We start from the raw sequence: 24,881 nt of genomic DNA, 5'->3' as shown, positions 1-24,881 counted from the left end.
TCGGACGGCACAGGTTCTCGTCTTTCATCCTACTTTCGACATATTTCAGTGGAACATGGGGTCGATGGGATTGTTCTTTTTGCCCTTTTTGTGCATTTTAGCGGCATGCATGTAGCGATTCATTAGAGGTGGTTAGGGATGTCACTCGTATATGGAACATATGGAGCAATGCATCTTAGGACGAAGAAAGAACACAATCGAATGAGATGATTTTTACTTTTGCACATTTGCTAGATCTTGAAAATGGTGGTGGAGCTGATTCATTGCTCAGATTCCATCTGCAAATTTGCACAAACTACCTCACAGACACAATGTGCAAAGGCCGGAAAATGACCAGAAGTGTAGAACTTAATATAGACCCAACGTGTTCCGTACCGTAATTAGTGAAGAAGGCTAATTGAGACAGATTGGGGTGTCTCTTTGCGATATCAATACTTAGATCACGTGACTGTTGGGGTCCCGACCTTCGACCATGCGCCAAGGCCTACGGAACAGTTTCACAGCGCCAACACCCTGAAGGCATCATCACATCACTGCACTTCACTTCACTTCACGTCACTCCACGTCCTCCGCATAAACATCCAACTTCCCTGGACCTTATATCCCAGAAGTGATGCGACATAACTAGTCATCAACCTTCTGCGCTTTTTGGATCTACCCCCGCGAACACACCTCGACAATCTCCCGGTCTCCCAAGGCTTCGCGCGCGCCTCTGCGCCGGCCTTCGACACCGTCTCCGTCCCACTTGCTCAATTCCAGAAGAGCCAACAGCGCTCACCGCTCCCAGCCGTTCGCGATTGCTGTCGCTTCTGCAATCGCTACCGCGACCCACACGCGCAGCTATCCTACTACCCAAAATAAATACTCGCGATAGCCCACCATGTCCGCAGCCGTTGCCACTGCCCGCCCCTCCCAGGCTCTCCGCCAACGTCGCGAGTCCCAACGCCCGACCCTCGCGCGGTCTTCGACGACCAAAGGAAACACTATGGAAAATGGCGCCCCCAAAACCGAGCGGAGACCGTATGTCCGCGACAAAAACTACATCCTCAATAGGTTCAATGGCAACCCCCCGTCACTCAAGGTCTACCTGTACCCGAACCACTTCCGCATCAACGATTCTCAGGATTCGCTCTCGTACAGTTCGCCCATGCGGGAACTGCTGGAACACATAAGTGCGAAGACGGTCCCTCATAACATGGTGGACGAGTTCTATGCCGCAGGGATACCATTTTATGACAGTAAGGTCTCGATGGATCGAGAGCGATGGGGCTACCGCTAACACACACGCGCAGACTGCCTGATTGTTGAGGTGCATGACCTCAGAACCACCGGGATCAAGCCTAAAGATGAGGCGAGCAAAGCCGAAACGCCCAACGGGACCAACCTCTTTTCGATACACACGTACAACAGCTTCATCACACCCTCCGCCTTTGCCCCCTATCCAGAACAGTACGCAGTGAAGGGCCCAGGCTCCACCACAAAAGACTACAGGTTCAAGGCACCGGATCCGCAGTCGAACGAGGAACCGAACAAGGAGAACGCTCCAGCACCGGGCCAGCCAGCGTCATCTCAAAATGCACCTAGCAAGGCCAAGGTCGCGACGATGGTGCTCTTTGATACGCCCGAATCGCACAATGCGGATCTCCAACTCCTGGCACTTACGCCGGTGGTGGACATTGAGACATATCGGAAGAATAGGGCGTCCGGAAAGACCCCCGGCAACCCCCCGACTCCACTGACCGCAGTTCCTCCCACGCCGACAGCTACAAGCGGGCGAAGTCCAAAACGCCAGAAAATGGTTCTTGACGAGAGCAATAGATATGAGCTCGAGGCTGCCATCTTAGATGCCACTTGCCCGCAGCTGTACCTTGCCCCAACTCGAAGTCTGTTAGAATCGCAAGCGCTCATGGACGAGCTGACCCACCCGAACAACAAGATGCCTGCGCCGCCACGGAAGAGTCGTAAGAGAACCACAGCCGAATTGGCAGCCGATGAAGCGGAGGCTGCCGACACGCAGCGTTTCATGCTCGCAGGAGATGACCTACAAGCCTCGAAGACGGCCACGGCGACTGGTGCGGAGGATGGCCAGACGCACATGCGCGGCGGAGCGAACTCGTTGACCTTTTCACGCTTCAAGGCTCTGGAGACCATCAAGCAGCATCACGAAGAAGCGCAAAACCGAAAGAAGGAGGAAGAGGCACGCCAGAACCTCGCGAAGAGGCAGGCTCAAGCCGAGGCCGAAGCTCAGAAGAGGAGAGAGATGGAAGCGAACCGCCAGGCCGAGCAACATGCGTTGATGCAGCAGAGGCAACAAGAGGCTCTGCTTCGCCAACAGCAGCAGCAAGCGCAGCAACAGCAACAGCAGCAGCAGCAACAACAACAACAACAACTCCAACAAGAACAGCTGCGAGCATCACAGGCACAGGCACAGGCACAGGCCCAAGCACAAGCCCAGGCTCAAGCTCAAGCACAGGCTCAAGCCCAAGCCCAAGCACAGGCGCAACAAATAGCAAACGCTACTTCTCAAGTCTCTCATACGCCGCAATCTGCAACTCAACCCCAATTCTCGTCCCCTGTCCCAAGGCAGCAGACTCCAATGGCTGCTGCTGCATCACCCATGATGCATCCTACTCATCAAATGGGCGGTACTCCCATGGTGGCTACGTCTTCCAATCATGCCGCCGGCAGCCCAGCACGACCACCGTCTGCGGTGTCACACGCTGCCATGGCACGCAGCGCCAGCCAGCAACAAAATCAGCCCATGAGCAGGACAGGTACACCTCAGATGATACAAGGCACGCCTGTAATGAATGCCGCTGGACCAAATCGCAACATGGCGTCTACACCGCAGCCACGCATGAACCAAGGAAGTCCGTCAGCGCCTATGGCGGGAGGCACTCCAATCATGATGCAGACGCCTTCTCTCCAGGGGATGACTCCGGAGCAAATGCAACAACTCCAGAATGTTCAAATGCAACGCATACGAGCTCAGGCAATGCAGGGATTATCGGGCTCACCCGGCCAAAACATATCACAGCTTCAACAGATGGCTATCATGAAAGCCAAACAGCACATCCAAGCACAGGGAGGCGTGCCGCAGGGACAGAACGCCATGCAGTATCAGCAGGCGCTTGCTCAACGGTACTTCCAGCAGTTGCAACAGCAACATCAGCAGCAGCGGGCCCAGCAGCAGCAACAGCAGCAACAGCAAATGAACCAGCAGCAGCAACAACAACAGCAGCAGCAGCAGCAGCAACAAAACCCCGGTATGGGAAACGAAAGCCCTGGTCAAGGCATGCCTGGTGGTCATGCCGCTATGCAAATCAACAACATGTCGTACCAACAGCTTAAGGCTACCTACATGCAAAGGCAACAGCAGTTGGCAGCAAACTATGGTCAGATTTCAGCTGCTCCGCCTCAGCACCAGGCAATGATGCAACAGCTCCAAATGGCCCTGCGTAAGAAAGAGCAAGAGTTCCAGGCCGCCCAGAATGGGCAGATGAACAACAATATGGGCAATATGAACATGGGCCAGAATCCCCAGCAGATGCAGCAATGGACGCAGGCCCTCAACCAGCAACGCTTGCAGCAGCAACAGCAACAGCAGCGCCAACAGCAACAGATGATCGCCATGCAGCGCCAACAACAAATGGCAGCGGCAGCATCTGGCGGCCAGATGAATGCTGGAATGATGGGCAACATGGCCGGCATGGGTAACATGGCTGGTATGATGGCTAATCCCGGTGCCATGAACATGAACAACATGCAGAACGTGCAAAATCTGCAGAATATGCAAAACATGGCTGGCATGAATATGGCTGGGATGCAGGGCATGAATATGGGACAGATGAACCCGCAGCTGTCCCAGCAACAGCAGATGCAGATGCTCATGAGGCAAGCACAAGCCAGGCAGCAGCAGCAAATGAACCAGCAACGAGCACAGGGAGGAGACGGCTCCGGGTTGGACTGGAGCGGCGTCAGTGGTTAGGGTCGTCTCGTCATTGCCTGCTAATAAGAAGTTGAGGTTTTGGGGGCTGGTGTTTTGGTTTTTGAGATCTCTTGTCAGATACCCTGGGATAGTAGTTTTACTACCTCATTTATAGTTTCTTGCATGGTTTGGACTTTTATTGGCGTACTTATTGAACAAGCATGTAGCATCCTAGGAGTCGGGTGTTGCTCATTCTTATGCTATTTTTCATGCCCCCTATGTAATAGCCCATATTTTATGGGGCCTATGTAATGTCAGCCACCTCATTTCTGGGTCAATTCGGCCATACAATAAACAGGGTTTCAAACTCCCAATCATTCAACAAAAGCCATTTCATTTTCAGTGCCTTTAACAAATGTCGAGCAGACCGACTGAATCATTGCTACCATTGACATGTTTCCAACCCTCTGAAAAAGGACAAAGTGCAAAGCTAATACAGAGCCAACATTGGCACAGAAGCACACAAAAGAGATCCTCGAAACCCTATAGTAAAAGAGATGGGAGAAGGACCCAGCCTTCAACCCTTATTATCAATGATTTCATACATTATAACATTCGAAAGCTATGGTTCCTTCCGGACGGCCGCGGTTTCCGTGTCCGTCGGCGTTTCTCACTTAAAACTTTGGCGGTGGCTGGACCGGCGGTTGAGATGGCGGAGGGCCAGTTGCTGTGCGAGAACATGTCAGCCAAATTTGATGATATTACATGGAGACACAGAGGGCGAAGACCAATGAGATGGGAGCAAGGGACACTTACGAGGGGCTCCGGGGGGCGGTCCAGTTGCTGTGACGACATGTTAGCTAGCTTCCATGCGGAATTCAGGAGAGAGGATGTGACGGACGTGGTGCCCCTGGCGGCGGACCCGTTGCTACATATCCATATCAGTCTTCTGCCCTTGGGGATTTGAGCGGAGTGAGACTTACGAGGAGCGCCGGGAGGTGGGCCAGTAGCTAGTCATTCTTCGTTAGCATCGTCATTCATGCTCTTAGATTAAATGTGCCGAGACGTACGTGGAGGTGCGCCTCCGGCTGTGATGGAAGTGTTAGCCATGACCATCGTCGCTAGATATCGCACTGGAAAGGCATCTTACGTGGGGACCCAGGTGGTGAGCCTGGCGGCGAGCCCGGCGGCGATCCTGGTGGTGGAAAACCTCCTCCAGCTATTGAGTGAGAAGTCTCGGGTCAGTTTGATATCCTCTCGGAGCCTTTTGGTGCGTCTGTTGTGTCCACTTACGCGGCGAGCCTGGTGGTGATCCCGGTGGTGCTGGAATTGATAGTTAGCTCGAGAAACCTCTGTCGAAAAGTGTAAGGATAGTACTTACGGCCTCCTGGTGGGCCTCCTGGCGGACCTCCGGGTGGGGGAAATCCTCCGGCTAAGTCATCACCGTGTCAGTGAATTGACAATGCTTCGAGATCATCGCGACGAGGATAGAAACTCACGAGGAAAACCTGGGCAACCGCCGCCTGGTGGCAGACCTCCAGCTGGCTGGTGTGAGTGGTTATTCAACGATAGTCAAACGTAGGAATAGACGAACGAGGACCTCCTGGCGGAGGAGGATCTTGAGGCATGGGCCGGGCGGCAACAAGAGCTGCCATCAAGGCGAAGAGAACCGTTTTGGTCAACATGGTGGAATGGGTACTGGTAATTGAATTGGAATGAAATGATATCGGATTGTTGAAAGAGTATTTTAAAGGTAGCCTTTGTCGAAGTGAGCCAGGCTGGTTTATCAAACCTGAGGTCCATGATGATCTTTATATACACTCTCTATCTCAATGCCAATGTTCGACATGCGAATTCATAGTAAACAAAAGCATTTCCCCTCATCAGGTACTAGATTGGATAGTCCACTCTATCCAAACCAAAATGATGATCAAAACATTGCAATGAACATCCATATTGCTTAAAGAGGGGAGAATAAAGTGCAGAAGATAGGTCACATGGTGATGGCATTGGATTCAGGTACAGGAAACGTAGTCCCCGTCGATCAATGCTCCATGGAGTGTACAATTCTCCGACATTGACATTCTGTGTGAAATTTAGCGGCATCAGATATAAATTATTGTCGAGATCACTGGGTCTGATACTTTTCATTAACAACGACCATCCCCGCAGTAAAAGTTGATATAGACTGTTGATCTTCTCAGATCTGTCAATCATGTCCTACTTTCGAGGATGAATCAGGTACACGCTCTCGGTTACGTTTCTCGGGGCAGGGTAAAAACGACGATGAAACAGCTGCAACAAAGAAGCCTAGAATTTTACATGCGCAGCCGCTTTTGGGTACGTTTTGTAGCACTTTATGAAATACTCATGGTGTGAATCCAGATATTGAAGCGTCCAAAAACACATTCATGTCGCTTAGATTCGTGACATGCAGGCTCACTACAGAGAGAAAAGTATCTTCGAAGGCAGCGGTTGACTAGCAATATGGCACTGCATCTCTTCAGGGAAAAACGACGAATACTGGTTGTTGGTCAAAACTTTACATGACAGAAAGATGAAGCCATATTGAACATACGTAACATCGGCCCTTCTGCAGGCGACCAAGTTGCAAACAGCTCGATGTTGTTACTGTCACGAGGTGGCTACCCGTCCAAGCTCCCAAGGAATCAATATTGGAAATTGACGATCTGCCTAATTTACTCAACCATAAAGTGTGATTCGCTAACCCCGCAAAAGTTATTTATGTGCCGAGATTGCCATGGGTCCCATTATTGTGCGTTATGCAGATCAATGAGCCGCACTAATAGGAGCAGGAAAGGAACTGGAGAGCGAAGAGCTCAGCTCGGATACTGCACAGAATAGCAGCGGAGCTAGGCCATCTGGAGCTTCAAAAATAGAGCAACTTCATTGATGAGACATGGCCGCCGTTAAATATTGTGTACAAAGAAGTCTATCGGTCCGGACCGTTGATTCTGGCCGTGCCATTTTGCTTGGTATGTGTCGCTAGGTGAACATATCATCTCGCATTGTTGGTGACATAACGACGAGCCAGACAATCAAACTCGGGTACCATGTAAAGTAGAACGATGATCTGTTTCCACACCGGCGCATAACGCAATCTCGCATTGTGCTCGAGGCTTCGGTGGACGATTGGTCAAGATCGGCATGGTTGGAATCGTAGATTGTGCCACATCTAAGCTGTAGAAGAACACCCTAATCGTCCTGTTTGTCAGTAGTATCACCAATTCGAGGTCTTCATGAGGAAATCGTTGCGCAGCAATCTGCTTGGTTGTTGAATGCCTTTTGTTTTGGTATAAGATACATCTGCAGCCCTGCAGCCCGGTGGACATGGACAAATGAGGCCTTGTCCGGGGGAATTTCCTAGCATTTAACTGTTCTCAAATTTTCCCAGAGTTTCATTATCATTGACAGTCTGTGTTCCTCCTCAAATCGCCTTCCAATGGTCGATCTAAGCTTGGGAAGCAGCCTTGGCCAAATCAGCAAGTGCCTCGCGGCGCTTGAACTTAGCATCCTCGATGACGCCTAGGAGTAATGTTATGATCCATACTTCGATCCGTACAATTGAAGCAAATCACTTACCAGCATCAGCGTCGCTAGAGAAGTTTCCAGTCCATGTGACGAAAGTGTGACCCTCGTGCTTGCCGGACGTGACCGGGTATAGCCTAATGGTGCTGACGACGCTCGTGTAGCTGAGGGCAGGCTGGGCAGAGATGACACTGTATGTGATGAAGTGGTCGATGGTCTGTATTCATGATTAGTACATACATATCCCTTCCTGTGCACAGCTGCTGTTGATAGTATCGACTGACCGAATGCTCCTCTTGCTTCACCTCGAGGGTGGTGCCATCCTTGAATGACCACTTGACGATATCAGTCTCCTCCGATGCGCCCTTGACCCACTCGCTCTTCTCGAGCTTGCTCCAGAACTTGCTGAAGTCCTGGAGCTTGATGAGGTGCCAGACTTTGCTGGGATGGGCCTCGATGACGGCCGACTCGTGGACGGAGGTGGAAGTGGGAATTGCGCCAGACATTGTGAGTGATTGGTATTAGTTTTCAATGTGTTGTGGATTGAGTATTCAGAAGTTGCGTGTTGTTGAGCGGAGGTCAAGATGTGGAATTGAAATTTCAGTGGGGCGTCAGTAGTGTGTTAAGGTTTAAGTTGCATCCAAGTGGAGTTGGAAGGGCCTGGTGGGGAAGCTCTTCCTTCATTACATCATGGCCAACCTGGAACGCCACCAACTACCCCGCCATACAAGTATGTACAAGTACAACCACCACCATATACAGTACAGTAATTCTATGTAAGAATTACTAAAGATATCGATCACCTCACATGTTTCAAAAGGTTCGGGCACTATCAAGTTTGAATGGCTTTGCCCTTCTTTGAATAACAAAGTCAGGTGGTTTAGAATTGAATTACTTACCTAGATACTTACTAGATACTGACCCTGATCAACCCACCGTCATACCAGAATTGCCATTACAAAGTATATCAATACGATTGATATGATACCAAACGCGTTCCACGTCTTATTCAATGTCAACCTTCCTCACCTCCACAAAGCCTTCTTTCTCCAACTTTGGCACCTCGACCCGAAGGACTCCATCCTCTAACTTGGCTGTGATTCCCTCCGCATCGATCTGAGCAGGATTTGCACGCGTACCCAGACGAATCTTCCTCTCAAACGGCCCGACCTTCCTCTCGTCCATTGCTAAGGTCTTCAGGAAGTCTTCATCTCCTGGCCTGTAGATGACACCAGCAATTGAAAGCTCCGACTTCTCAGCGTCCCAGTTCACTCCAACATCTTCTTTCTTTGCACCAGGCAATGAAATATGGATATAGAATGATGATGGTGTGTCGAACACGTCCGTCTCTGGACTGAAGTCCTCACTATCCTTATTCTTATCAGCTTGGTCGGGATCGAAGAGCCCAGCCGCGAATTCGAAGGGATTGAAGGATCTTCCGCGACCTCCCCAGCCTCCCCATCCACCCCATCCACCGCGGCGAGGATGATTATGTGGGTATCCATGATGTCCAAATGGGCCAGGTCCATAACCATGGCGTCCACGACGTCCGGCACAACGGCCGTGTCGACCGCGGCCGCAACCACGGCCTTCCGTATCAGACGCAGAGTTATTGGATGGACCTTCACCGTTTGGGTTTTCCTCAGCCTGAGGGTCCTTCTCGTTCATATCGACATCTTTCTCGGTATGTTCGTGATGTCCATCATGCTCGTGATGAGGTGGGGGCCCTGGTGGTGGTGGTGGGCCATGGTGAGGCATGTCGCGGTTCCAGAATGGGAAACCCCACCCTCCAAAGGGGGGCGGAGGTGGAGGCCCCTGTTGGTGACGAGAGTCATGTTCATTGTTTCCATTCTGATTCTGAGAGAAGAAGGGGTGATTACGGCCATCCTGTTCGAGACTGGCAACAAAGTCCCAAAAGGGAGCAGATTGATTCATGTAGGTGACTGAAGGCATATTGATGATAGGGAATATGATGATAGCGAAGAAGACGTCACCTCCCCTTTCCTTTGCCTCTTTATATACACAATATAGTCTTCAGGCATCACTGGCACACGTGAGTGCTACGTACGCTCGAAGCCGTTTGCCACCCGTCTCCTCGAACTTCGGCCATCCAAGATCAAGTTCTGGCCAATGCATTCGACCAGTAGAACGGCGTAAGTTCAGCCATATCGCATTAAGCAGAACATTCGCGAAACCAGAAGAGGGGAAAGTATCGAATGCCGCGCGTCTAGATGGTGTGGTGTAGACAGGCACATAGGCAATCATGAGTGCGCGTCCTTCATACTGCGATGAAAGAGGCAAGGCTGTCGGAGGAATCGGACACCCGAATGCCGATGTGGCGGATGTTCTTCTTGTATCTGATTCTTTCCATGTATCGCGCCACATTATTGTCAGTATAATCAAGTTGATGATTAGTATGTTGCTCGAATCACCGAATAGCAATAATACTGCTGTCTGGTTATGGATTAGAAGGTGTAGCTGTGGTTGTCGTTAATCACAGATTACACTCATATCTTTACCGGAATCGTCTAAATGGCTAAAATAGGTCAACGTCACGATGCTTTCTAATTGTCGTCACAAGAATTGAGCCTTGTCAAGGAGCTCGATTAGCTGCGGCATGACTCATAAGCTATGATAAACCAGGGGGAGAGTATTTCAGTTGAGGCGATATGCCTGTAATGTCGTTCTATCAAGAAATTCGTGCTGGCGCAAAGGACATTGTCAGCTGGATGATCAAAGTATACATGTTTCTATTGAATTTCGCGATCTAATACCTGCCAACGTCATCTCACCTTTTCGAAGACGATGTGGTAGAAGTGCTGTCACGGTTTTCAAACTGGATACTGGAACTGACTGTGGTATGGGTAGTAATGATACAAAGTAAGGTTCAAATTATTGTACTCTCACTTTGTGTCTCGAACGCCACCGCTGGTGGTGGCGGCAGGATCCTGGACCTGTTTAACTCCAAAAAGAGTATCTTTTTCACAATGCTGTGTCTTCTGGCCTGTAGCCATTCTCACAAGCCATCTTAGCCTACAACTTGAGCCTTTTGTCTTTCTTATAACACCTCCTTAGTATTGAGATACCCCAAATAACGAACACCATCGAAAAGAGACCGCCGAGCGAAAGTTCAAATGTCGACACCTGAGATGCATGTTCCCAAAAGGACTTACTGCCCCCATTAGTCTCTAAGACTAACCCGTTCTTCCCAATCGAGCCTCGGTAAGTCGTGTAACCTTTCAAGTCTTCGACAACCGGCCCATCATCCTCCCAGACACACCTATATTGGAACCGATTTGATTTATCCACATGTTTCCCTTGCCCGTCACAAACTCTCAGCAGTTCACTAGCAACAAGCGGTTCGAGATTTGGCAGCTCAGCCTCATCCTCCAAATCACCCTGGTAGAGTTGGAAAATCCAGTCTTTACCCTCGTGATCTGCGAGGAAATCGCCCCTTTCGCCAAGGAATGATGTCGCGTACTCCAGAGTGTGGTATTTAACGTCGCAATCTGGATGATTTGTGACTGCCTTGTGGACATGCCATGATGGCGACCCCAGGAGTTTGAGCTCGGCGGCTTCCTCGCGAAACATGCGGCTCCAGCTGGTTTCAAATTGTTGGTTTCCTGATCGATCACGATTTTAGCATTTGTTCCTTTATAGAGGATGACTACTTCATATGCGATAGGTTTGAAGGGATCCCTACGATATATTGTAACGAATTTCTTCTCGCTGCGTTCAAGGCCAGATTTGCGTGTAAGAATCAGGCTGTAAGACGATTTTGTCTTGTTCACGAAGCCTTCGTCCGGATCAACAGTTATCCATGTTTCAGGAACGGCAATGGTAGGCCAGGCATTTCCGTCACTCAAGATATCGTTGCGACTTAGTTTGAAGAAAGGTTCACCGCATACCAGAGCAGGAGGAAAGGCATATGGTAGTGGGGGAAATCTGATTTTGCCCTTGGACTTCCACTCTTGGGCCATGTGGAAAACGACGAGGAATAGATTAATGGTGACCTTTCAGCAGAGCAATCTATAGGAACTAGCGATTGGGTTATTATAAACTACACGGAAAGTACTTTGAGGCGCAGCAGGAGTAAATTGGCGAGTTGCAATAGTAGGATCGCCTTTGTAGGATTTAGCGTCAAACATTACTTGTGATCCTAGTCATTGTTGCGGCATGGGCGCGAATTTCGGACTCTACCAATGATTGCAGACAAATCTTTGTTTATCATGTTTAAACGTTATCTAAACAGATACTTATCATTGTGAATCCTCGTGAATTGCAATGCCTTTGGCTACAGATGTATTCCCTAGGTACTTATGCGCGGTTACGCATCTTTAGCCTCGCAGAAGGCGTCCGTTCGCAACCAAGCAATATGAGAACAATACAGGGGTTTGGAGACAGCACAACCTCGAATACAACAAAGGGCCAATAGTGAGTCTTTATATTGCCATCACTCTCCACATATTGGGACAAAGATATCGGAGTTTTTAAGCCCCACTGTTGGGAATACAACTGCGTTGAAGACGTCTGCATGAGTACCTACTTGTAACTCGTACGAGTAGTATGGCAAGAGCAAAATCCTCACGCGTATATTATGCGTGAACATGTATTTCGACATATTCTAAGCAAGCGGTGGCACGCTCTCCCAGATCAGCAACTATACAGTCGCGTGACGGCCGCAACAATATTGTCGAGCGCCATGCCAGAATGGCTGCTTGACTTATCAATGACTAGGCAGTTTGCAGAATTATCTATCTGTATGGATATAAGCGTTGGCAATGGCCGAGCAATCTGTATAAAAAGGTGTGTCAGGTAAGTGCCCACTCCCTCCCAAATCTGGGCTGGTTTCATCAGTGGACCCCCATTCTCCCATATCCTTGATAGCCTGGTTTCTAGGTGGCATCTACATAAGGTTTGACAGTGGTGAACTTGCGAACACATTCAATTCTGCAAATTCGGAGTCTAGAGAAATGTGGCGAGGAACGGTTTGCCATTCTGTTAGATTCTTCTTGAAACTGGTGACGATAGTCCAATTTCGATTCAACATTGGCTGAGGTTCCGATGAATTCGGGCTCTGTTGATGATAAGACCGACTCTTTTGTGTAGCCATGAGAGCCCTGGCTGCATTAATGAGCGATGGCCATACATCGTATGAGCAATAGCCGCTTGGCTTTGAATGAGTAAGTGCTTTGCCTGTTCGAGGTTATGAGAATTAAAATGTGTGATCATTTCTCTCACCAGGAAGTTCTTTGCGATATCTATCTGTGTCACAAATTTCTTTGTGAGGGCAAGAAAAGAGCTGTACAAGGCAATGACAATACGGTAATAGAGCATCTGTACTGACGTCCAGTGAACGACGAGACCAGGGAATAGCTTTCCCTGCTCGTAGATACGGTGATTCCAGTTTGCTTTTGCCAATCATTGGAGTGCTTCTGGACTTCGACAAGCATCTCGGCATTGGACTCGTTTAGGGTGGGTTTGGTGATAAGTCTTACGGTATTTTGCGTCTTGCGTATTCCAGGGAGAACGGACGGACAGATGAGTTACTATTTATCAAATGAGAAGGGGAAATAAGGCTCGACATAGTGAGCAGGATCTGTTGAAGTTGGGCCAACAAAGTCTGTATTTTAGGTGTACCCTTAGAAGTATCATTTCAATAATGGCGTTGCTTGAAACACTTGCTTCTTATTGCTACATTCGCCATCAGAAAGTCAAGTCACCAACCCTCGTTCCGGATATAGCTCTAGTATCCATCCCCAGTCTCTACGGGACAAACACCGTACACTGACCAATTCCAGAACGGTTCTCGGCCGCATCAAGGCCCTCTTTCCATTGCTCGAGACTAAAGACAGCCGTTTTGGCAAAATTTTCGCCTTGGGGAAACAAACCACACTCTAGCATTTTGACGAATGACAGAATGTCCAGTCTGTCATACATCATTTTCCCTGTATGCTGTTAGCAACCGTCTGTCACAATAGTCAGGAGCTTCAGTGGCCAACCTTTCAGTGTGATATCGTTCATCATGATCTCTGGTGCTCCAATCCCTTCGGTGGAACCCATCAGACTGACTCTCCCACCACGACGAAGCGCCTTTATAGCACTCCTGGTGTGGCTTGAAGACGATGCAGCGTGCGGCGTCAGATCCAATACGGCATCAGCGGGCCCAAACTCACGCAGCGTGGTTGCATCTTTTGCTTCGTCGCCTGTGATCTGCGCTGTCGCAATACTTGCATTTGGTAGTACCCGCTTAACATGCTCTACTAACAATGCCAGTTTTTCGGTGTTGCGTGCCATAGCAATGACCCGCGCCCCCATCGCCACGGCTACTAGAACACCTGCACTACTGTATCCTCCTGTCGCTGGACACACAATGATTGTTTCCCCAGGCTGAACGTTGATGTCTCTGAGCCCGCCGTAAGGGACCATCAAGAAAGCCATATACATCAGACTCGGAATCGAATAGCCCAATTCAGTATTCAACCGAGCCTCATTCAACGGAATACAATTTTCCAATGGAACCTTGGAATATTCTGCAAATGTTCCATTGCGCCAGACATCCCGCATTAACTTTTTACTGCCATCAGTGAACCCTTCAATAATCGCAGACAGGAAGAGGGAATCCGGGTCATCCCGTGCTCGTATGACGCAGTCGACATAGACAAATGTTCCTGGTTGCAATGCTACCGCGTCTGGTCCAGTGGCCACGACACGACCGATAGCACTAAAACCACCCACTAATGGTGTTGGAATCGGATAATGGCGCAAGACTTGGTGGTGATAAGGTAATATTCCTGCCGCAGAGATCTGAACGACAGCACTACCGGGATCCGGTGATGGAGTTGGGATCGTTTTGAGTTCGAAGCCAGATCGTCGGTCGTCAAGTACAAGGGCGCGGTGGTGGGAGGGAAGTGAATGCTCCATAATTAACTCTACGTGAAGTGCCATAGTTACTTTTGCTGGGAGACTGGCGGTTTTTATTGCACATGCCTTATTGCACAATGTTCCCTCCTTACAAATCATTCGATCTACACTCTCTAACTAGTTAGTTAGCTACACTAAGTGACATTCTTACCTCGTTCTGATTTCCGTCATATTCCGACGCACAGAGGAATCCCTTTCTTTGTAGAGGCACGCGGTTGTCTGTACATTATACTATTTGCATTGGGCCGAATTTCTAGGCAGGAGGGTCGAGTATGTCCAGCCATGCAGGCTCTCAAGGTGATTGCATCGACTCCACAGTACGCTATCTAAATTGTCTTCCTTCTATATAGCTTGAAATGCTATATACAGCTACAGCTTCAATATTGAACCTGCCGCGTATCTAATTATTGTCTATGGTTCTTAACTCTAACACTGTAAAACAATAGGCATTACGAGCAGCTAATTGTGTAACGACTAATATTCTTTCTTAAAATATGGCTACATCCCTACTAGCTGTCTCAAAACATGAGATATAGCTAATACGATGTATTGCTAATGAGCAAGACTTTATTAACACATTCCAAATTCTCTGTATTAAAATGCCATATGCCATCAGAGATCAACACCATATGCTGAATCGAGCTAGGCGTCTTAGTAGTAGCCTCTATCGAGATTGGCCGCGCCATGCAATAGAAATTGACTACAGCATATACGTTTTGGAAAAAAAAAGGCTTCGATCAGGAGAGGCAAGTTAATGCTGGCGCAAATATAATCTGGTCACCAGACATTCTGCATCGACTATCAGAACGCCAGGAAAGCCATATCAGCCATCTGGATGTAGGTAGACGTGGATCTCGCCTTCTGGTAGCTGATCCGTCATTTCTTTCGCCTATCAGGTATATCATACAACATCATCGAATTGATCTTTTCACCTCTAACACCGACTAAACATGCCGAACTTGAGACCAGTCATTAAAGGCGTACGGGCTATGCTTTCTTATACGCCGCCTTCAAAATCCCGTATTCTTCAAGTTTCAACGCCCTTGTATCAAGACTGCACGCGATTATGTCTGTACAGAATTTGATCGGGTAAGCAGATCGCCCCATGTTGGGTAAGAGGTGTCCGCTTCTGCACTATAATCTTCAGCTCCAGCGGGCTACTGAAACGGAGCAATCAATCGTTTCAATTCCTGGAGTACCAGCCCTAAGCCTTACCGGGTAGCGAACGCTAACGGATATTTCCCGTCTATTTCGCCCAATCGTTATATCGAGCTTGTCGGAGTTATTCGCCTGCTGGAGAGTCAACGGCTGCTGTTTGCTGGAGCCACACTACGCCAGACCTGGGCATTACTCGAAACTTCTCGCTGTCATTACAAGAACTTCCCCGGTCAGCAATCTCCAGCCAATAGCCACGTTTGCTAGAACATTGTATGCTGTGACTTTGAATTTCGTGCTCGCAGGCCAGGATATCGGATCTGATCCTACTGGTGATTGGGTGGTTTATCGCCCCACCTACACCTCAACATCACAGCGCACCTAACGAGGATCTTTGGTTGCACGGCATGAGTATCCCCGTCCCGTCTACCTTTCGAAATAACAGAGTTTGCAGTAAACTTATGTACCGTGGGGTATGTTGGGTGTTCAGTGTAGCATGGCTTTATCTTCCGTGTCGTAGTCCTTGGTCAATCACCGGTAGAGCGGTCAGCTCCTACGGGATCCCCGCTGTACATAGCGACTGTGGCGTGGCTTCTCATTCTCAGCACAAACGGCTCCCTTCCATTTGCTGAAGCTGAAGGAATCTGGAGAGTAAGACGGCGTAACCGCATCTGTAGCCCGGCTGAAAAGGCTTGCCAAGGACCCTGGATCTCTGGGATCAACCGCAGCACACTGCTCGCAATGCCACCGCCTCTCGTGGGCGTGCTGTGTGCTGACACTAGCATGCAGCAGGAGATGATTGTGCAGGCGATAAGTGTGGGCGTATGCCCTGATCTCCCTCGCCAGCTGCTTTGCACTGCTGCTGCCCGCTGAAAATCAAAATGTCCCACTACGAGGCTTCAAGAAGCACTCACGAGGGCCAATGGAGTCCTCCACAGCAATATATGGGTGTTCAATCATATTCAGAGCCTCAGGGTTATCGAGAGCCGCAAGAGATGAGCGTAAATGGGAGTCCACCGCAGACTATAACTACTGAAGGACGCTGGGCATCACCGTAAGTACACGCGATGATGATGCTCCTCGGAAGCACACGAGACTGAAATGCTTTTAACCCAAGACTGAATACTTACAATTGTCAAGACCACCAACATCAAAGTCCACATATTCGTACGATGCGCCACCAGACTCGCCACGGGGCCACGAGGCTCCAGAGGTCATCGAGGCCTACCTGTACGACCAGCATCAACATAGACCGCTGTCTCCTTCATCTCACGGGGATGCGACCCTGTATTCCCCCCGCGTCCCTCCATTCAACCTCAACGACAAGGTTGAGCCAAGGACAGAGGCCTCGGCCATACCTCCCGCAGAGGGGAGGAGAACATGCGGCGTCAGAAAGAGAACGTTCAACATCATCGTAATAGCCGCCATCATTGCTATTGTGGTGGTAACTTTGGCTCTTGGAATTGGTCTAGGTCTGGGTCTCAAAGATAAGGACTCGTCGTAAGTCATCAGACAGCAGTATGGATGTCCATAACTAATCAATTACAGCGATTCTCCAAAAAATAAAGGGGTCGCTCCTTTCTGCAACGACCATCCGGAATTGTGTATCGGCGGTGCACTTGGAACAGAATACTATTCTAAGAAGGGAGCTTTCAACGGTTCGGGTATCGCTCTAGCTGGAGAGTCATGGAGCCAAGACAAGCGCAGGATCTTTACACTTTACTTCCAGCATTGGACGGGCGACATCAGATTCATGCAATACACGACCGAAAAGAAATGGATCGGCGGCACTAGATCGGAGACGGTTGCGACTGATGCAAAGAACGGCACAGCTATATCGACTGTCTCTTTTGCCATCAATAGCACACAATATGTACGCTGCCCGACATAAGGTTGTCTTGATACACTGCTGATTTATTTACAGTTCCACGTCTTCTACATCTCGAAGGAAAACATCGTCCGACAAGTAACCCAAACCAATGTGAGCAACATCTGGCAACCAGGTCCACTAAGCAAGTTGAACCTTACGGTCTACGACTCTCCCGGCAACGTGGGACTCCAGGCATGTTGGAAAGGCAACTTCTACGGTGACTCGGACTACTCCAAGATGCCAACACCAAGCGGCGAAAAAAACAAGATACCGTTCGAGGATATCCAAGGGATGAACATATGGTTCGCGACAGACGATTCGACCTTCCAGCAATACGCCTGGTATGCCGGGTTCGAAGACTGGGGCGCGCTCGACAAGTGGCAGGGCAAAAACACCCACGCTGGTGTGGGATGTTACAGCTGGGGCGAGGGCACGACCACCTACACCATGATGGTCAACAAAGCGAACGACACCGAGATCTGGTGGAAGGATACCGCCAACGCGACGTCCACTCAGGCCCATCCTATCATGTCGTGGCAGAACTCCACGAAAGGTCTCATCCCGGATGTCTACCCAACGTCATCGCTAGGTTATACGACATATTTCTACGCGCAGATGGCCGACAAATCCATATCGGGGTTCAACGTCACATATCAAGCCGAGAATACTACCATCGTGTCTGGGGATACATTCACCATCACAAACCCTGCGGGGCCGGAATACGCGCTGGGTGGAACTCATCTGACGGCGACCGCATACACGGAGATGGACGGCGATAAGCCAGTGTGGGACAGTCTGTATGTCTTCTACCAGACAGATGGGGACGATATTTCGGCCTTCACCAGGGGGATCGCCGGCGGTGAATGGCAAAAGGGCCAGCTGAATATTCCATTTGAATAAAATGGACGGTGCAAGGCATGAATATCTCTTTCTTTGTGTTTTGGGTACGATATCATCTTGGGGGCTTTCGGGGGCCGGCGTTGGCATGGAACGGTGAGCCACTGAGGCAAATTCAAGTCATTACTTGTTGAATGTTAATGATAGTTCATGGCATTTGAACACATACATCAAAACTTTTCTTTGCTTTGCTTTAATCAATCATGGAGCAAACTCATCCTTGTTCAGTATCATCCCTTTCTGCAGTAGTAGCAGGCATTAAACCTTTCTTTTTGCTTGTGGCGCACACCAAATTGTTGTCTCTAGGAACGTCATCTATCTATATTCAAATTCAAGCTATTCCAGAAGTCACAGTATAACGAATCAGGTCGAGGCTAATTACACATATGGTGATGATGTGCTAAAATACGTCTATTCTTGCCTGACGCGAAATACGTGCTAATTATGGCGAGAAATACACGAGTCCAATAAGCCATTATAATGATGGACCTGTGCATGCGACAGCATCAGGCGAATCTTCCTTCTCGTCCCCATACGGTATCGCAGTGATAGTCTTTTCTTCCACGCTACGGGCGATGAATCGACTCACTCGCGTCCTTGGTCCTCTTATGGCTACCCAGAACAACTCATTTCCCCTCCAACGGATCAAACGTCAGCAAGGGGCCAACATTGCGATCCTCTATCATTTCAGCTTTGAGCATACACTCAGAGCATATGATCGCATCTGCTTGCGTAGCATTCTGTGGGAAGCCGTGACTTTTGCACATTGGGTTCGTCTTCCTGCAGTTAGCTGCACATGGGCGCATCGGAAGTGCCCAGACTTCGTGTCCGCAGGACAAATGGTGGATCTGCCTGTAGTCCAGAAAGTCTTGGTTTGGGTTGGTGTATTGAGCCGACAGAAGGCCACCATACTGGTTGGGTAGGAAGTCTTTGTCGCTCAGAGCCGGAACGAGTCGTTTGAGAAGAGATCGGGTCAGCGAGACGGTGGGACGTAGTGCCTTCACGAGAGGAGTGTCATGGAAATTGGCCTTGAGCGTCGAAAATGAGATCTTGAAGCAGGACGGGCAAACCAACTCGTCCTGTTTGATGTGCTTGTGGAAGGCCTCGTGGCCGGCGCCCAGGGTGAGGACTACATGCAGGCAGTTCCTTGCGCACTGGTGATTGTCATCGCAGACAGCAACGATGTGACCGCAACGAAGAAGGTGGAAGGCCCCCATGTAAGTCGCAGAAATAGCACAGGGAAGGATGCCCGTTGGCACATATTGGCGGTAGACATTTGCCATCTCGATCATTTTTGCTTCTAGCCTCACGAATGCAAAGCTGATCATAAACGGGTTTGTCGCCGCAGAGGTTTCTCAACTCAACACATAGATGGAGGGTTGCAGACTCCGTGTTATGTAAGAGCTTGCTTCGGGAGTTTGGCGGGAAAAGCAAAGATGAAGGGAACGAGGCCCACCTTTCTTTGGTGAGAGAAAATGTGTGTGAGATAAGTGAGTCTCAATCTGCGTGTTGCAGTAAAAGAAATACGTCCAAAATAACGTCAGGCTCCGCACGTGCCAGGCTTTCACGCAGAGTTGGTATAGAAAGCTGGTGAAAGTGAAATAATACGGCGAAGTGAACACAGGAACACCTAATCAGGTGACGCCACTTTCCAATCAGCAACTTCATTGTATTCAAAATTGATCAATTTGCACTCGGCCATCTCGTAAACTCAGCTTCTCAGTATAGAATTGTTCCATTCGATGCGAAGCCACATACTAAACTTTAAAAGCTAAAGGGACCTAACATTGATCAAGCAAGAAACACCCACCTAAGCAAGACCGCAAGTATTGCTGTCTGAACAAGTCTCTGAATGCTGAAGGATCGTTCAGACTGCTAGTAAGATTATAGTCATCGTTGTCTATGCAGCGAGCAAAGGCGGGAACATGAAGAGCATGAACTGTACCGTGCTTGCCATCATTGGTGTGTACACCCAAGTCCAGTCTTCTATGGTCAACGCTACGGTGTGTACGATCTTGTACAGCGCTAATGACCACATCGTTAGGTGGCAAAACCATAGGCCAATGTACATGTACCACGGGACATGATAAGGATTACTTCCAAAATGGCGACGAAGTGCCAGATAGGTTTCGAAGACTTCTCCCGTTGTTTGTAGCGCGAAATCATGAACAGAGTTGTATATACAACCGATCGGATGTTTCTCATATTCTCGAATATCGGGAACCAGACGCAACTGCCATCTTGCATCAACGGGCATGTACCACTCATTTCCCTGATCGATTTTTCTCGAGATGTGGCGACGTCTCCCATCTATTGCCAATCTCCAATTGCGGAGTAAGGTACGGTCATATCGCGTAATGTAGAGGTTTCCAGTGCGAAACTCCCGCCAGTAGGTTGGCCCTTTCATGAGGCGCCGAAATTTCTTGAGACTTTTTGTCATCCAGGCGCGATATACATCGATATTGGCTGGAGAGTCGTAATCATAGGACGGCAATGAATGCCAGTGTTTCAGAAGCGTAGCAATTGCAAGCAAGGCAGGAGCTGTCGCACATATCAAGATGGCCCGACGCCTGGCGTGACGATAACGTGTTATCTGATCCAGAAAGACTTTGATCCGGAGTAGGAATGTGGGCATCGATTCCCACTCGTCTGGGTCGCTTACTGTATTTGTGGGTGGAATCAGGTTGTCCTCTACATCTCTCCTCCACAGCCCCGCGTCCCATGTTGGAGGAGAGTGGGACCAGGCACTTCGATAAGTGGTGTCTATATTCGAGAAATTGGAAGCAAATACGCCGATTGCCGTAGGATGTAGCGCATTTCCTGACTTCGACTTGACACCCGGCGGGAAATAGAAGGGATCCTCCCAAGCACTATTACAACGAAAAGAAATCTGTTAGCAACTCTGAATAAAATGCTACGCAAGTCATGCACTTACGATAGACCATATTCCACACTCATGAGGCCACTATGAGGGTCGGCGACGTTAAGGTGAGGTAGAATCCGGGACATCGTATCTACGCACTGCCAGTGTGGAGCTACGAATACCCTCTCAAGTTTAAGACGCGAGAGAGCGCGTGCAGTCCCTCTTATTTGTTGAATAGCTGCTTCCGAGAGCGATTTGTCTGCAAAGCGTCGAGTAGGTGTTGCGGGATCTCCCCATTCACCAGTGTATGGGTCAAAGTAGTTGTCGGCTGTTTGGCCTTCGCGAAGAAGGTAAATTTGCTTGACCTTCATCCTGGTTCGGTTCGTTGTTGTAGCTTTTAATCAGAACGTAGAAAATGAGGTTGAATGCGAAGATAGGATGGCAACGACTGGGAGATATCATGGAGTCTCGTCTGAAATGTACTGTATCTACACTTAGGTTGACGCTTGCGCTATTCGGGGATACTTGGAAGGCACCGATTGTGGGGTGAGGAAAGTGCCCTTGCACGAATAAAATTCACGACCCTCGGTCTGATACTATTTTCCTTCTACGCCGTACATAATGTCTAATAGTGGACGTTGCGGCTGACTGGCTTCCTTCATACCAAGAACCTAAAGCCGTGGTCCTGCGCCACACCAGGAACAGCATTAATAGCTCCTTCTACGTGCTCGCCCTTATCCAATTTCTTGTTCAGCCTTGTCAATATGATCCTCATAATGGCTGTCATGATGATTGCGAGTGCCGCTGTCGCGCAGTCCACGCTCAATGGGATAGTCAGATCGGGCTGTCCCTTCTTGGGTTGCGGGTACATGTAACTCGCATAGATGGAACTAGTATTCGATATGGCGTTTATGAACGCCAAGGCAGCAGCACGTTTCGCAGCTGGGCGAGGAAGTGAATTGGATATCCAAGCCAATGCAACGACGTATCCTTGATCGCATTAGCCGGACATATAACACTGCAAGTAATATGAGATGAACGTACCAGTATAGACCCCTGGAACCATCAACATCATGGCCACATAACGAGGTGCAGTAGACTTTGTGGCCGCAGCAAGGATGAAGGCGGCGACTCCCACGCAGAGAGGGATCGTGATATGGAAGAATCGCTCTCCCGTACGATCGGCATGCCACGCGTTAAGATACGTCGTGATGACTGCCAACGCATACGGTGGAGCGGTAAGGAGCAAGGTCTCGATGTTCCCATATCCGAGTGTTTTAACAACAGATGGAAAGAAGTTGGTAACGGAGGCAGATGAGACGATTGATAGAAGCAGGATAGTCAGTACCCATGTTTTGATGTCGAGGAGAGCCAGTTTGAGGCCATTGAAGAAGCTCTGGTCTTCGGATGATTGCCAGTCATCCTCACCAACGTCTTCAATCAAACGGTAGGCTGCAAGTTGTCTCTCTTCTTCACTGAGCCAGGTTGTGGTTCGGGGAAAGTTGGGGAGGACCCAGAATGCGCTGACAGCTATGATGACGGTGATTATACCCTCGAGGATAAAGACCCTTGCTTGCGAATTAGTAAACCATGATGAGTGAGACACAGATGCCAAATTACCAGCGCCAGGCCCTCAAGCCATGAATGTTATCCATGTTACTGGTGATGCCCGCTGTGACAAGGCCGCCAAATGCTCCTGAAATAAGGGAGCCCGAGTAAAGCACTGCGGTGCGGAACCCCAATTCTTTCCGCGTATACCAAGAAGAGAGATAGAAAAGACATCCCGGGAAGTATGCCGCTTCTATAAAGCCCAAGAAGAAGCGACAGGCTACAAGGCCTCCGAAGTTCTGACACGCGCCTGTAGCTCCAGAGATGATTCCCCAAATAATCATGCAGGTTGGTAAATATATTGCGGGCCGGCCCGTCTTATTCAAGAAGAGGTTGGAGGGGACTAAGATGTCAGTGGTTAATCGGCAAAAGACTAGGGGGAAGGCATACTCTGCATCAGAATGTATCCTACAAAGAGGATGGACACAGTTGTCTAAATGAACATCAGCCATGGATTTAACTGATGGATTTGGCATTTCCTACCTGGTATTGTACGCTCGAAAGGTCGAGTTCGTCTTGCAGTCCAGCAAGCCTTACAGCAGCGATGTTATTTCTGTCAAGATAATTCATGATATACATAAGTATGATCATAGGAAGTAATCGAGTATCGATTTTGTTCCTAAGCGTAGCTTCGGCCTGCATACGGTACTCTTGTGTCATCGCTGCCACCAGTGGCGGTGGCTCAAGCTTCGAACTCGATGCGCCATGTCCAGGGGAATGCGTGACTGGGATCGCATCATCTGAGATGTGATCCGCTGCTGCTTTGTGATCTGGTGCAGAAGCCATTCTGTCGGTACTTGAATTCGAAGCAAAGGTCCCGTAGCTCACGCCTTCCTGAGATACTAGAGTTGGAGAAGATGCAATCAGAATATATCATTCATGTACTACGCGATGCAGGAGATGATCAGAGGGCGAAAGAGAGAATCATCGGGCCGGGCTCACGGAGTAAGAGATGGTTCAGGAAGGATGAGGGGTAGTACAAAGCTTTATACGGTTTGCAGAGAATTACAGGATTTGCTGGCCAGGGTATGCGAGAAGCCGTCCGTATTGAGAGAGCATTTGATTAGTTATGTACCTACATGTTTGTAGACTGTCACCTCGCAGGATATTGTCCCGTTCCCCGGCCTCGGACCCTCGACTGTGCGGAGTCAGGTCGGCCATGGTACGAGAATGGCGGATATAACCAGCTCTAAGAGGCTAACTGGGATGTAACGTGGAGGGGAAAGGAAGGAAGAATGAGGCAATGAGCAGCGAGTGTGGGATCAGCTGGGGAAATGGAGTAGCGGGCCGACAGTGAGCGCCTATACAATATGTACTGTGACGACGGAAGACAGTCGTACATATGTGCTGTACGGGGTTTGGGTTGGTGGGTCGGAGGAGATGGCACGAGGTTACGAGGTACCGTAGCACGCACGAATTGATGAGGGGAAGGGGCACCTCCCACCCGCACTGGCAAATCCGGGGTCATATACGAGTATTAATCCGAAGTGGAGGCCACTTGAACAAACGATAGCTACATAATAATGTAATCAATTCTCCCTCATTTGATGCATGTTCTAATCCTTTTCTTCCTTCTTTATCTTTTTTCGGCCTGCTTGAACAACGATTGCATCTTCTTGGAGAAGCAAAAGACCTTAGGTGGATAGATATCTGTGTGCTCTTGATTGTTGAAACGCTACGTTGGTAGGGGAACTGGTCCTACTTCGTAGTTACAGAATTTATAGAGCGAAAGTTGCTTGTTCCATCAAGCCACAAAGCTTCAGAAGTCTCGGGATGCTTTGCTCGACTATCCTGCTTGGCTACCTAGCTACCTACAAGTAGGTGCCTAGGTACCTTTTCTTGCTGCGGGTGGCTGTTGGCACAAGCCTGGTCGCCTAGCGGATAATACGAGAACATACAGTACTTATCCGCCCATCATTAATACGCCGCCGCCTCGATGTTTATTGACGGGACGAATTCATTTCAATTCACTTCATCACGGGATATGCTTTATGTATGATTGTATGAGTTTATTTATTGTTCCAATACATAGAACACCAGAGTGCGCGGAGGTACAGACATTATATGTGTGGAGTACCTACCTAGGT

The 24,881-nt window shown here is 49.2% G+C and overlaps 10 protein-coding genes across 10 annotated transcripts; 2 read left to right on the top strand and 8 right to left on the bottom strand.

The window, feature by feature from the left end:
- Positions 1 to 538: 538 nt before the first annotated feature.
- Positions 539 to 4,299, top strand: BU24DRAFT_380892 (uncharacterized protein). The gene is made up of 2 exons (XM_033524727.1): positions 539 to 1,238; positions 1,293 to 4,299. Exons 1-2 carry the CDS (start codon positions 881 to 883, stop codon positions 3,986 to 3,988), a joined length of 3,054 nt encoding a protein of 1,017 aa, XP_033377256.1. The 5' UTR covers positions 539 to 880; the 3' UTR covers positions 3,989 to 4,299.
- A 303-nt stretch (positions 4,300 to 4,602) lies between these two features.
- BU24DRAFT_415281 (uncharacterized protein) lies at positions 4,603 to 5,613 on the bottom strand (the record flags this gene model as incomplete). Its single annotated transcript, XM_033526278.1, has 9 exons — positions 4,603 to 4,655; positions 4,745 to 4,771; positions 4,830 to 4,856; positions 4,912 to 4,938; positions 4,999 to 5,016; positions 5,079 to 5,147; positions 5,222 to 5,251; positions 5,310 to 5,360; positions 5,523 to 5,613. The coding sequence occupies 9 exons, from the start codon at positions 5,611 to 5,613 to the stop codon at positions 4,603 to 4,605; spliced, it is 393 nt and encodes a 130-aa protein (XP_033377255.1).
- A 1,793-nt stretch (positions 5,614 to 7,406) lies between these two features.
- BU24DRAFT_312490 (Bet v1-like protein) lies at positions 7,407 to 7,983 on the bottom strand (the record flags this gene model as incomplete). The annotated part of the gene is made up of 3 exons (XM_033522840.1): positions 7,407 to 7,474; positions 7,532 to 7,694; positions 7,762 to 7,983. Coding segments are annotated over 3 exons (453 nt in total), but the record flags the coding sequence as incomplete, so codon positions are not given.
- A 186-nt stretch (positions 7,984 to 8,169) lies between these two features.
- On the bottom strand, positions 8,170 to 9,585 carry BU24DRAFT_88315 (HSP20-like chaperone). Its single transcript, XM_033534740.1, has 3 exons — positions 9,405 to 9,585; positions 8,377 to 8,939; positions 8,170 to 8,249 (listed from the first exon to the last, which is right to left on the bottom strand). Exons 1-2 carry the CDS (start codon positions 9,428 to 9,430, stop codon positions 8,483 to 8,485), a joined length of 483 nt encoding a protein of 160 aa, XP_033377253.1. The 5' UTR covers positions 9,431 to 9,585; the 3' UTR covers positions 8,170 to 8,249; positions 8,377 to 8,482.
- A 734-nt stretch (positions 9,586 to 10,319) lies between these two features.
- On the bottom strand, positions 10,320 to 11,539 carry BU24DRAFT_428904 (uncharacterized protein). Its single transcript, XM_033529595.1, has one exon. It carries the CDS (start codon positions 11,066 to 11,068, stop codon positions 10,511 to 10,513), a length of 558 nt encoding a protein of 185 aa, XP_033377252.1. The 5' UTR covers positions 11,069 to 11,539; the 3' UTR covers positions 10,320 to 10,510.
- A 1,682-nt stretch (positions 11,540 to 13,221) lies between these two features.
- BU24DRAFT_402211 (GroES-like protein) lies at positions 13,222 to 14,401 on the bottom strand (the record flags this gene model as incomplete). The annotated part of the gene is made up of 2 exons (XM_033525516.1): positions 13,222 to 13,425; positions 13,480 to 14,401. The coding sequence occupies 2 exons, from the start codon at positions 14,399 to 14,401 to the stop codon at positions 13,244 to 13,246; spliced, it is 1,104 nt and encodes a 367-aa protein (XP_033377251.1). The 3' UTR covers positions 13,222 to 13,243.
- A 2,533-nt stretch (positions 14,402 to 16,934) lies between these two features.
- Positions 16,935 to 18,326, top strand: BU24DRAFT_359236 (uncharacterized protein; the record flags this gene model as incomplete). Its single annotated transcript, XM_033524034.1, has 3 exons — positions 16,935 to 17,056; positions 17,105 to 17,429; positions 17,481 to 18,326. Coding segments are annotated over 3 exons (1,293 nt in total), but the record flags the coding sequence as incomplete, so codon positions are not given.
- Positions 18,327 to 18,937: 611 nt separating this feature from the next.
- On the bottom strand, positions 18,938 to 19,870 carry BU24DRAFT_428902 (uncharacterized protein). Its single transcript, XM_033529594.1, has one exon. The coding sequence runs from the start codon at positions 19,613 to 19,615 to the stop codon at positions 18,950 to 18,952; it is 666 nt and encodes a 221-aa protein (XP_033377249.1). The 5' UTR covers positions 19,616 to 19,870; the 3' UTR covers positions 18,938 to 18,949.
- A 144-nt stretch (positions 19,871 to 20,014) lies between these two features.
- On the bottom strand, positions 20,015 to 21,580 carry BU24DRAFT_497511 (uncharacterized protein). Its single transcript, XM_033534273.1, has 2 exons — positions 21,259 to 21,580; positions 20,015 to 21,193 (listed from the first exon to the last, which is right to left on the bottom strand). The coding sequence occupies exons 1-2, from the start codon at positions 21,555 to 21,557 to the stop codon at positions 20,224 to 20,226; spliced, it is 1,269 nt and encodes a 422-aa protein (XP_033377248.1). The 5' UTR covers positions 21,558 to 21,580; the 3' UTR covers positions 20,015 to 20,223.
- A 264-nt stretch (positions 21,581 to 21,844) lies between these two features.
- BU24DRAFT_468327 (pantothenate transporter liz1) lies at positions 21,845 to 23,580 on the bottom strand (the record flags this gene model as incomplete). Its single annotated transcript, XM_033532515.1, has 5 exons — positions 21,845 to 22,176; positions 22,231 to 22,754; positions 22,807 to 23,137; positions 23,185 to 23,227; positions 23,278 to 23,580. The coding sequence occupies 5 exons, from the start codon at positions 23,578 to 23,580 to the stop codon at positions 21,845 to 21,847; spliced, it is 1,533 nt and encodes a 510-aa protein (XP_033377247.1).
- Between the last annotated feature and the right edge of the window lie 1,301 nt (positions 23,581 to 24,881).

The sequence above is a fragment of the Aaosphaeria arxii genome, assembly GCF_010015735.1.
Source record: "Aaosphaeria arxii CBS 175.79 unplaced genomic scaffold BU24scaffold_15, whole genome shotgun sequence".
In the NCBI taxonomy this organism is placed as follows: domain Eukaryota; kingdom Fungi; phylum Ascomycota; class Dothideomycetes; order Pleosporales; genus Aaosphaeria; species Aaosphaeria arxii.
Note: the sequence above shows the minus strand (reverse complement) of the source record. Positions and strands in the feature narration are given on the sequence as shown.

Excerpts from the sequence above, each read along its gene's own strand:
- BU24DRAFT_380892 (XM_033524727.1), top strand. The coding sequence starts at position 881 with ATGTCCGCAGCCGTTGCCACTGCCCGCCCCTCCCAGGCTCTCCGCCAA. Across the intron at positions 1,239-1,292 it reads AGGGATACCATTTTATGACA|ACTGCCTGATTGTTGAGGTG; the intron begins GTAAGGTCTCGA and ends ACACACGCGCAG.
- BU24DRAFT_88315 (XM_033534740.1), bottom strand. The coding sequence starts at position 9,430 with ATGCCTTCAGTCACCTACATGAATCA. Across the intron at positions 8,940-9,404 it reads TCAGTCACCTACATGAATCA|ATGGGGAGGCTGGGGAGGTC; the intron begins ATCTGCTCCCTT and ends TGGATGGGGTGG.
- BU24DRAFT_428904 (XM_033529595.1), bottom strand. The coding sequence starts at position 11,068 with ATGTTTCGCGAGGAAGCCGCCGAGCTCAAACTCCTGGGGTCGCCATCA.
- BU24DRAFT_428902 (XM_033529594.1), bottom strand. The coding sequence starts at position 19,615 with ATGATCGAGATGGCAAATGTCTACCGCCAATATGTGCCAACGGGCATC.
- BU24DRAFT_497511 (XM_033534273.1), bottom strand. The coding sequence starts at position 21,557 with ATGAAGGTCAAGCAAATTTACCTTCTTCGCGAAGGCCAAACAGCCGAC. Across the intron at positions 21,194-21,258 it reads AGTGTGGAATATGGTCTATC|TGCTTGGGAGGATCCCTTCT; the intron begins GTAAGTGCATGA and ends TCGTTGTAATAG.